Below are 11,436 nucleotides of genomic sequence, written 5' to 3'. Positions count from 1 at the left end.
TCATGCACAAGTGACTTCAATTTGTACATCATCAAAAAAACATAGGATTGCATAAGATAGCTGCACTATGTTGTCGATCTGCATCTTGTGCCAACTCTAAAACGAGACATTCTTTTAGTCTGGCGAGAATCACAGGAAAATTGTTTCATGGCCTATTCTTGGCTGCTTCTTTGGTTTTGATTGAATAGTAGCCAATATCTAGGGTTTGGTTCCTAAACTACTGGTCCAAATCTTCTCACGGCAAATACATATGATATATTCACCAAAATAGACAAACGAAAAACTTGACAATATTCCTTTGTGCCTGGAGCGGATTTCATCAATGAACATCATCAATTTTCAAAACAGTTTCACAGAAATACACGTAGAAGAGTAATTACTCATGTTTAAAACAGATGCATATTACCCTGATCAGATTGTGGACGGTTCATTCAAGTACAAGACATGGAAGACAAATAGCTTTTTTAAAAGCAAACAACCAATGTACCCTAAAAAACAGCTGGTTTTGGTATGGTGATTACACTGAGCTCCATATGAAACACTAGCAAATTCTGAGTTAGCATGAAGTGCCAAAATTATAGCTCTGACAAGACAAAAATATGATGATAGGGAACAAGTTAATATTTTGTCTCGCGAGGAAATCGTAGTAAGGTGTACAACGTTTCACTCGCTACTGCTGAGCTTCGTCAGGTACAATGATCGAGCGAGCGAAACGTTGTACACCTTACTACGATTTCTTCGCGAGACAAAAGATTAACTTGTTTCCTATCGTCACAGAACTCACAGCAATGGTCAACATCTTCACAAGACAAAAGTAATTTCCCAAGGTAGCACTGATTTCACTTCAGGTGAACGAATCATGTGTTGCAAGTGAATGTGCCCAGATTGGATTAGAATGCAGGAATACACGTCAAACAGCTTATGAAAAAAAAAAATGATAAAAAAAATCACAATGAATTAGATTGTCAATAAGAAGACAAATAATTATTCAGCTATTCTCAAGGTGAAGTGTACAATCACATTGAATAGTTTCTTCTGAAATAACCCCTTTCCTCATCTAATCTGCATTAGCATTTGGTATACATCAAACACATATTCTAGAGATTCATGTGCAAGGTGTGAATCACTGGGAAGCAGCAAATCTTTCAAATGTGAACTGACCCTCAGAGTGTGGCGTGAGGTCCCAAGGCATGGTTCTTTGGCTTGCGGACACCGCGGATGGTAAATGCTGGATAAGATGTCTTCATCGACGTGTATGTGACATGGGGGTTGTAGTAATTTGGAGCAGGAGTGATTTCTGAATGACAAAAGAAAGAGATTCGTAAGAATTATCAATGACAAAATAGAGCTTGCATGTACCAGCTTAATCAGTTCAAATGGTTCAATTTGCTATATCTTGTATACATAAATGCAATATTTGGAGTTTATGCATTAAGCTAATCATTTGAAAAAGTACTTGAAATCTAAATAAAATTGTGGGAGAATCACACAACACAAATCTGCATATATAATCTGCTTTTGTTCCAAGATAAGTTTGGAAAAAGACTCCATGCAACTCTAGGCAAGAATGTATCCAAATTTAGACAAAAGATATAATGGAATTTTAGCCATCAATATTTTGCCACAAAACAGTTTTTTTGAACATTTGAAGCATATTATGGCAAATAATGTAAAAACACTCATGTCTGTCTACGCCAAGTTTGTGTTACAGTAATTTGTTAAAATGAGTTAAAACCATTAAAAGAATGTGAAGGACTTGAACTTCAATGCATTTATAATGGCATACAATAGATTTTCTCAGAGTAAACTCTTAAAACAAAAAATATTTGGGGCTTGAAGGTAAATGATCTTCCTTCCCTGCAATTAGAAACTCATTCATTATTTAAAACACACACACACACACACACACACACACACACACACACACACACACACACACACACACATACACACAAAATCAAGACTGTTAAGAATGCAAACTCATTATTCGAGGGGTATTACAGGAGACACTGGCATATTCTTTTTACACCATACCTGGTTGCCCAAACAGTCGCACCCTATCAAGGCGTGTTCCCATGCTGAAGGATGGGGCGCTCCGAAAGATGAGTGGATCTGAGCGCTGCCGCTGGTACTGGTCTGGACCAGGCTCATGCTCTGATCCTGTGTGACAGACGTACAGGGAAACAAATTCACTGTGACTAGGTGGGGGTTGATCATTAGCTTGACACTGGCAAGGTAACACCATTGCATTAAAGGACAAGTTCACCTTCATATACATATGGAATGAGTGAATGCAGCAATATTATTGGAACACATCAGTGAAAGTTTGGGGAAAATCAGACAATCTGTTCAAAAGTTCTAGCAGTGACTGAGCAGAAACTTCAAAAATTCATAACTTTTGAACGGGTTGTCCAATTTTCCTCAAACTCTCACTATGTGTTCTACTAAAATTGCTGCATTCACTCAATCCACATGTCTATGAAGGTGGACTGAGAAACAATGAAGTGCATTGCCTTGAAGTTTACACTCACCCCTTCACTGACTAAGGATACATACTGCTCAAAATAGAATGAGAGACCACCTGAATATCAACATAGGTAGAAAACCTTTTCCTGTGTAAATAAATTGTAATAGCTGTACATGCCATCCCAACATTTTTCATTAAAAACTACAAGAGACTTAAACACCTTATTTCTATATTTTGTTTCAAAAAGAAAGTGCTACTTCTGAAGTGAGTATCTTAAATATAAGAAGAGAATACAGGTATATGAGGCAGCATAAATCTCTTTCCCATGACTTGATGTACATTGTTAACAAAGCATTGTCTGTTTAGTCTATGAAAACTTACAAAGATGACTATAAAATTACAGAAACATGCACAATTTCTTCAGGGCAATGTGTGAACATTAATGCTTGTAATCTCTCCAATAACTCACCTCTTTTGCTGATAGAAAACTGTGATTTGACACCAATGCTGAATGCTGGGAAAGTGCGCTTGTCCGCGATCCTTCTGCCCAGGAGTGACTTCCCAGCGCCATAGTTGTTTGGAGAGGGCCACTGCAGATCACACAGGACATCACAGAAATATCATTCAGATTTGGCAGTAATGCTTACATCAAAAACCTGTAAATTTTAACATCTACACTATATACTATTGCCATTGGGATGAAAACAGGGAAATATTTATGAGAGCCTTTTGCACAAACATGGTTTACAATAATTCCCTGTCATTGATATGGTGTACTGCAACACCTTCTAGAGTGTGGAGTAAAATGAACTGAACTCATGAATTTATATACTCACTGCACACTGTTTTTGCTGACTGTTTTTGCCATATTCCAGCAAAAATGAAACCTACATCAAAAAGTTTACCTTTGGCTGCCTGTGAAATGCTGTTCTCAAAAGCACACATTTTTAAAGCAGCAAGATCGAACGAACTTATTTTCATTTCATCCAAGAGAATCAATACCTCCACATGGAGTGCTGCTACAATAATGAGAATACTGTCAACAAAGAGGCTCTGTTTCATGTCATCTCTTGTCTTTATCTATCAAACAACCAAACATGATCCTGAGCTTTATAGCATACAAACAAACAAGCAAACAAACAATTCCTCCAGGGTAATTGCGAAGCATATGAATTTGGTTTCAAAGGAATATTAGCTTCAACTGAATAATTTGTATATAATCAGAAAAAAAAAAAACCCTGTCAACCTTCTCTGTTGCTGAATGTTTGTGTGAATTTCTGGGTTCACTTCTAACGACAACTCTATGATTTTTATACTCAATGTAATCTGTTTTACAAATTGAAAAAAACAACAACAAAAAACATGGAATCTTATTTTACTCTTGAACAATACTGCAGCAGCAGATACTGTAATATCAAAAGCTATACTTGTCCACTTACTCTTCTCTCAAATCTAGTCTTGTTGGTAAAGTTGTTTGGACTGTTGAACCAGGTCTTGGCATAAGCTGTCCTTCCTCCACCACCTAGCAGTACAAATGGGAAGTAACCAGGAAAACAAAAGGAAAATTATCATAATACAGATTGTGACTGGCATACGAGCAAATACGCTCTCTGATTCATACAAAGGGATGAAATACTATTGAGGAAGACGTAATCCTTAAAAATGTCATCATCTGTCATATGAGTGATTCAAAGTACTTTGAGGTTTTATAAGGCACATCTTAAAGTTGAATTTTCTGCAGTAGGAAGACTTGACGCATCACCACTACGCAAAAGTAAGCACTACACAGCTTTTGAGCCACATTTCTGCATGCTTCACAAGTTGTCACTCAATTTTCAGCATAGATTATGACAATTCATTTTAGAGAGTGTCCCACATTGGCATCATCACTTAATTACTTCATAAATTGGTATCATTTTTCCTGTTCTGAAAAAAGTGCATATGTATCAGTCAGCAAGCCCATCAAACTTTGATGGAATTTCATCTGAAAGATAGTATTTGTTACGAGGATGGTAGAAAAATACTGATACATTTGAACTGATGAGTGTCAGGGGAAGAAGTAAAGAATTACCCATTATATTACGGTAATGTCCTTTCAATTACTGCAAAAGTCTACTATAACATTCATCCTTCAAATGATGTGATGGGTTAACTCATTAGCTGATTTAGTAGTGCAGAATAGCGAATGGGATTAACTGCCTTGACAACACGAATGATCATTTTGAGCCTAATCATTTCACATCAGTGTCTATTCTCCTAATTCCTTGTGTGCTATGCTCAAATACTGCACTTGTTTAAGAGGTGTGAAAATTTTGCCTTTACACAAAGCACGATAGTGGGAGCAATCAATAACTCGCTCAAAAGGCTTTGAGCGGCAAATGGCATACGCTTGGCTTTTCTCTTTTACAAAGAGCTCACTACACACAATTGCTTTGAATAGATGGAACAGATTATCATTCAAGGAGGTTCTCTATATATGGCACACAAAGACTGGCTTTAGATCATGATGTGGCAGGAGCCAGCCTCCTACATTGACAACTGTTATAGTGATGCACTAAGAATTATCCAAGGATCTCTTAAAGATTTCATTCTTCAGCTGGTTGCACCTGCTCTCTTTGATCCATTATTTTCTTTGTTTTTTCTCACTTTCTCTTTACAACACAGACCCCCTGTTCAGACGCAAGGCAGTTCATACCAAAATTCGATAAAAAAAAGCGATGCACAAAGAATCATTGTATAGCCGACAGACTGTTCAGACACTAATCTTGACCGTTCTGGAAAACATGTATAGATGTGCAGTTTCTCACAGTGCATGTTGTCATGGTCATGAGCGACGGGTATAGGGTCACCCTTCTTGCGTGCTCCCATTAGACCCGCCCAGTTATACCTTTCTATGGTCGTCATACGTTCAGACACATAATGGACATGATGAAATGCTGATTTGGTATTAAATTCTAGTTCAAATTCATGCTCTGACCGTCCTTTAGCTATACGTTGTTTCGTTATATCGTCGGTTGAGAATGATAAGGGCGTAAGTTGCCACTAAACCCATAGTGTTCACGACCACTTAACGCCCTTCTCATTCTCAACAGACGATATGTTGTTTTGTTAGTCAGTGTTCAGACGTATAAATTCATTGTATAGCTATACGGTTTTGGTATAGCTATACTGTTCTAGTATAATTTTTTTTTTTTTGCTTCTGAACACCCTGTCTATACAACACATGCCATCATGAAAGAGCTCCCAGAAGGTTCTGACCTCTTTCCGGAAACTTCATTCCAAAGGAATACTCTGGTGCATTGTCTTCGTATAGCGGCTTGTTCCTTGGGGAGTAGGACCATGGGCCTGGGCCATCAAGGTCAAAGGGCATCGGAGGTCGGCTGTTGATGCATTCATCTAAGGCTATAAGAGAGGCATCATGAAAACAAAACAAAAACAGAGTGAGAAAAAAAAGATTGAGAACTTCCAGTGTTAGTTAGAGGATATCATCAAATAAACCCACCTTATTGTAACTAGAACAACGCTACATTCTAAATCTTTTCTTTTTCATACTGTTGACATTACTCTGTCACTCAAAGCAACTTCAATATCTGAAAAAAATCCTGAATTCTGAAAATATTTGTATCCTGTATACTCATGTCTATTTGTTTATTGTTGGCTGCAGACTTTGCAATGCACTTCATTGATTCTCAGATTTCGTTTCTCATAACGAATGGACCTGAAAAACTAACAGCCCAAATCAAATTCACATGGAAACTAGTGCACAATAAAGCTTACTTTCTTTTGTAGATTACACTTTAATCAGTGTTTGGCTGATTTGGCAAAAATCACAATGATGTTTTCATAGATACAAAATAACAATATCAAGTTTGGCAGCATTTTCTTGCATCCCCTTCGTTTCAAAATAAAAATATGTCTGGCAATTTGTCTTCTTCACCATTTGTTAAGACAACAATACAATAAGCTGGTGACCCATGACAGAATATGAACGGAATTAGATCCATCACAATTGAAACACGGGACTTACCTTCTTGTGGCCTCTTGTGCAAAGTTCAACCCATCTTGTCAATTTTGCACTAATTATTTCTTGACAAATGGAAATTTGGTCTTTGATACTGATTTTATGGCATTTGACCAGTGCCTCTTAAAGTGATAAAGAATCAAATCATTCTGATTTACCTTCCAACAGTCACACATGAATGATTACACATAAAAGGATGGACAGTTAAACTGGACAAACATAATGCCTGCTTTTGATACTCTCCGAAGCCAGCACAAACTGTTTGCATGGTTTAGCTTTCAATTTTCTCCCAACTGTAACAAACACAAAATGGTGTAGTGGTACAGCACACTGGGCCCGCACTGAATGAAATAAGCTTGCCATGTACCATACAAGATATGATCATGGCATGGAAATTAATTTCTAGCACTTACTCAGAACTTTTTGGTGCCTCTTCTCTTCATAATACACACTGGCTTGCCTGTGTTTCACTGCTTTCTTCCTGTAATTTCAAATAAAGGAGTCACAAATTAACAATCAAATACTCAGATATATACTAGCATTTGTCTACATGTCTTGCAATCCTAATGTAGTAAAATGTGGCATTTAGTCTGGAAAATAAAATATGCTTTTGAATTAAAGCTTTCAAAACCATTTCATTCTCTTTGTATTGACATGAATCAGTATAATGTTAATTGATCAAATTTTGATTTTACTCACCACTTATATTCACCAATGATTAATATTATTTCATGAGGTACGCTTCATGAAAGCAATGGATAATACCTATATACCTACTGATATACATGATTACATTTCCGAAAACCTGTCAATGCAAAACCACTGTCTATTCCTTTTTTCAGCTACTTTTACAACAAACACAAAACATCAAGTGACTATGTGAAAGTATTGCTTTTATGATACTAATCACCCCATAAAAAAGGATAGTAGAAAATGGAATATGATACTTCTTGCCCAACAAGTGCCTTTTCACCTTAAAATTAGACTTTTTCTCTTTCGTATTTCATCCACATAATCACCTTTCCTTACTTCGATTCCTTCTAGATATATCACTGCTGAACATTATCTGAGGATAGGCCTAAGGCTGAGGATATAACTGAAAAATTATATTTTTGGCCAAAGTGCAACAACCCTTGTCAAGACAGAAAGAGAAAACGTTCAGTGCAGTGCCTCCTCCACCATTTAGGGGCCAACGCATAGATATTGTAGAATAGAATTAGTGTTGTATGGGATTGGTTCAAGGCTGTGAGCTGCACCAATTCACTTCGCAAAGTGAATTGGTACCACTTTTGTCTGTACCTTGCACTGACCCTTCTTGAGTGCTGGCAGCTTTGACCTATATCACATGATATCTTTAGGGATCTCATTATCAGAAACAGGTAACAGTGCTGCCCAAAGTTAAACTGCTTTGTTTGAGAATTTGTAAGATCAACAGGAATATAAAACTCAAGATTGTCACCTTGCAGAGACCATCACAGTGGACATCTTCATGACAGACGGAGGCAGGCGATTGGACAATCGGGTGGATGCCCTCCGCTCCTCATCAGCAATCATCTGGGCCTTGACGTGGGCTGGCGGCGAGGGGATGCGGGCAATTTGCACTCGAGAGAGGTTGGTCCCACGACTCACGGATTCCAGCTTAGAAACGCCCCGGGACTGTGGGTTGTAGTCGCTGTGCGAGTACGGCGGATGATGCGGGGACATCCCTTGCGGGAGAATACCATCGGCTATCCAGAAAAATTTCAAATAAAATGAAACATTTACATGGCTTACATATTAATGACACTGTACACATTCCTCTGCCCCAAGCTACAAGGATAGTCTACATTTGACAGTAAATAAAAAAGACAATATTAAGTAAAAATAAAAGATTAGCAAGTTAGAATGCTTATCCAAGGTAACATTACTTGTACCATATTACTAGCTACACTGATATTTGTAGCATTTATTCTTTAGACATAATCCTTGTGTTTTGCATTTAATTTTGTAAGTATTAAGAATTCAACTCAATGCATATCATCATGTAACTCTGAAGAATTTGACCCCTTAGTTTGTAATGAGCCTTCTTGCTAGGTGCTGTTGATACTTACATCTCATTATTGAAGGCACCCCATCATGACTGTGCATCGCGTTGACTTTAGCAAACACCTCAAATGGGCTTGGACCTTCCCTCATATCCATTCCGGAGTCTGCAATGTCTCTGGAATCCTGGGCAAGCTCTATTGGAGGAAGGGGCTCTCGATAAGGGGCTATCATTTGCGGTGGCATGTCAAATCCATGGACATCGCCTTCTGCTTCTGGCATGTCTACCTCCAAAGGCAGTACTGAAGCCTCTTCCATCACCTCAGAAATATTGCCTGGTGGTGCCCCAGTGATGGGACGACCATCCGTGGTGGTTTCTGATCTGCCTTCAACTTCTGCAGTAAAACTTTCCCGACTCCTCTCAGCTGCCATGTTTGGATCTGCCTCCTGTTCCATTTTGTGATCATCCGCAGTGGTTTCTGTTTGGCCATCTTCCACGGCAGTTGCATCATGAAGAGCTGGATGATTCCCTGGGAGCTCTTCCTGATCGACTTCACCTAGCATGTTGTCACCATTGCCTTCTTCTTCCAGTCGCCCAATCTGAGCTTCTTGTGCATGGTCTTCACTTACCCCATTATTATCTTCATCAGGTTTGGTTGCAAGCAATTCAGCTGTACTCCCTTCATTTACTACAGCTTCCTGTGGTTCACCACGACAGATACCCGCCTCATCAATACCCTCATCTGCTTGCTGGAGCTGTCCATCCGCGAGGTCACCACAGTCTCCTTCTGCTATGGGCAATGCATCATCTTTTTCTGGTTCAGCTGCATCAAACTGCTGCAAAGTTTCATTCATAGCTGCATCGCTTGGTTGCTGCTCAACTGCTGTCTCACCTACATGCTCAGGATCAACGGGTTGTTGTTCAGCCGTATCCTGCATTGCTTCAGAAACATCTTGAGCTGGCGTTGCTTCCTGGATATCATCCCTTGCTTCAGCACTCACATCATCTGTCGGTTCTTGACCAGTTTCTGCAGGATTAGATACATCACTTAAACCTACATCCTCTGGATTTGATTCATCTTTTTTATCTACTTGAGCCTCTTGAAGCAGTGATTCCTTACCATCACCAGTCTCTTTTTCCACAAGATGAAGGGATGGGGCTGAATCAGTCTGTATCTCAGCCTGTTCATGTTCATTTGCAGCAAGGGTGTCACAACTCTCCACTGTCACATGCTGATCCTCAGGTAAGTTACATGCACCATTTTCCCCACCATCCACCAAAACATTGACAGCACCATCATCCCCAGTAGCTTCTTCCCCTGTTGTCTGTGCACTCTCTTCAGCCTCTTTCACACCTCCAGATTCTCCACTTTGTTCTCCTCCACCAAGATTTGGTACATCATCCACACCGTCTATCACTTCAGCCTGTTTCTCCTTCTCCTCCTCCTCTCCATTATCATGGCTGACATCCAGTGTTTCAGTGGTTAGGCCTACATCTCCTGCATTGTCTCCCCCAGCATCAATGGAATGAACGTCCTCAAACTCGTCTTCGTTCAGGACCTGCACTTCACTGGCAAAGGACACTGTGGTGACCTTGGTGGATTCCGCATCATTGTGAACAGTTCCATCCTGGGTGACATCCTCTTGTCCCGCTGCATCACAGTTCTCCACACTTTCCTTTATCCCTGCTCCTCCATCACCCTCCCCTGCCCCACCCACAGGTGGTTCAGCATCAACTTCATTTTCTCCTTTGGCCTCCTCCTTGTCCTCCTCGGTTCGTCCATGCATTTCAGTTACTTCCCCTTGCCCCTCCTGCTCTAAAGTTGCTTGCACATCATTTTCAGGCGGAGTCGACACCTGATCAGCATTTTCATGACTCTCCGTCTTTTGCTCATCATCACTGTTTTTGTCAATTTTCTGCTTCACATCTAGGCCATCATTTATTTGCTTGAGATCTTTCTCCACACCAACTTCATGGGCAACATCTCCAGCATTTTCAGCATCCATTTCAGCGCAGTTTCTGATTCCTTGATTGACATCTGATGCTTCGCTTTACACCATTCCTGGGATCATGCTGGGCTGAAACACTTTATTCTACACGGCTATTCTGTGGAAAAGAAAGAGAAAACTGGCTCATATTCAATTTAGAGAAGGGGATTGAGGCAGAAAAACCCACACTTTAACTCAATTTTTTTTTCTGATAGCACACGCCATTGACTGATGCAATCTTTACAAAGAAAAATGAAAACATTTGGTAGATCTGCATCACAGTAAGTACAATATGAACACTGTATTTTCCCCTCATTTTTAGTACATAGCTAAGCTCGCAGTGATAATAATAATAATAACAATAATAATACATTACATTTGTAAGGCGCTTAATACAATGTTTCTAAGCGCACAGGGAAGAGATGAAAGGAAAGATGAAAAATGAGGAAAAACAGACAGGTCAAAACATAAGTAAGAATAACATGGATCAAGCAAAATTTTACATATTTGTTGTATGTATTTGTATCTTGCTGCACTAGCTGTGTCAACTCGTTCAAAGCAACTGAAAAGGGAATCAGTCATTCTTTAGATTAGGCATAGTCTACACAGTACTGCCACCAACACTTGCAATGCACTCTAGAAAAATGAAGATCTACACTGGTAACTGTAGTAGATAACCACTATAATGAAGATGAACTTGAAGCAATTCAAAGAAATGATTTAAACAGCCAGATTACGCAGCATTTAATGAGCCGCTGAGCAGGTGCACTGTGCATGTGCATGTATAAACATGGCATATGCATTACAACAGCTGTTTTTTCAAAGTAATATTTGCTGCCACATTTACATGTACAGCAGTGTTGTAAGATAGTGTTACTGTATAAGCTGTTATTTTCGCGAGGGTTTAATTTTCGCGAATTTCACGAATCAAAGTTGG

General features: G+C 39.2%; 1 protein-coding gene across 1 annotated transcript; it reads right to left on the bottom strand.

Moving 5' to 3' along the window:
• Positions 1 to 1,147: 1,147 nt before the first annotated feature.
• On the bottom strand, positions 1,148 to 10,517 carry LOC140240657 (uncharacterized). The gene is made up of 8 exons (XM_072320411.1): positions 8,579 to 10,517; positions 7,948 to 8,215; positions 6,902 to 6,969; positions 5,726 to 5,869; positions 3,907 to 3,989; positions 2,937 to 3,057; positions 2,035 to 2,160; positions 1,148 to 1,297 (listed from the first exon to the last, which is right to left on the bottom strand). Exons 1-8 carry the CDS (start codon positions 10,515 to 10,517, stop codon positions 1,164 to 1,166), a joined length of 2,883 nt encoding a protein of 960 aa, XP_072176512.1. The 3' UTR covers positions 1,148 to 1,163.
• Between the last annotated feature and the right edge of the window lie 919 nt (positions 10,518 to 11,436).

Source organism: Diadema setosum, chromosome 17 (assembly GCF_964275005.1).
Source record: "Diadema setosum chromosome 17, eeDiaSeto1, whole genome shotgun sequence".
Lineage (NCBI taxonomy): Eukaryota > Metazoa > Echinodermata > Echinoidea > Diadematoida > Diadematidae > Diadema > Diadema setosum.
This window is presented reverse-complemented; position numbering and strand designations above follow the sequence as displayed.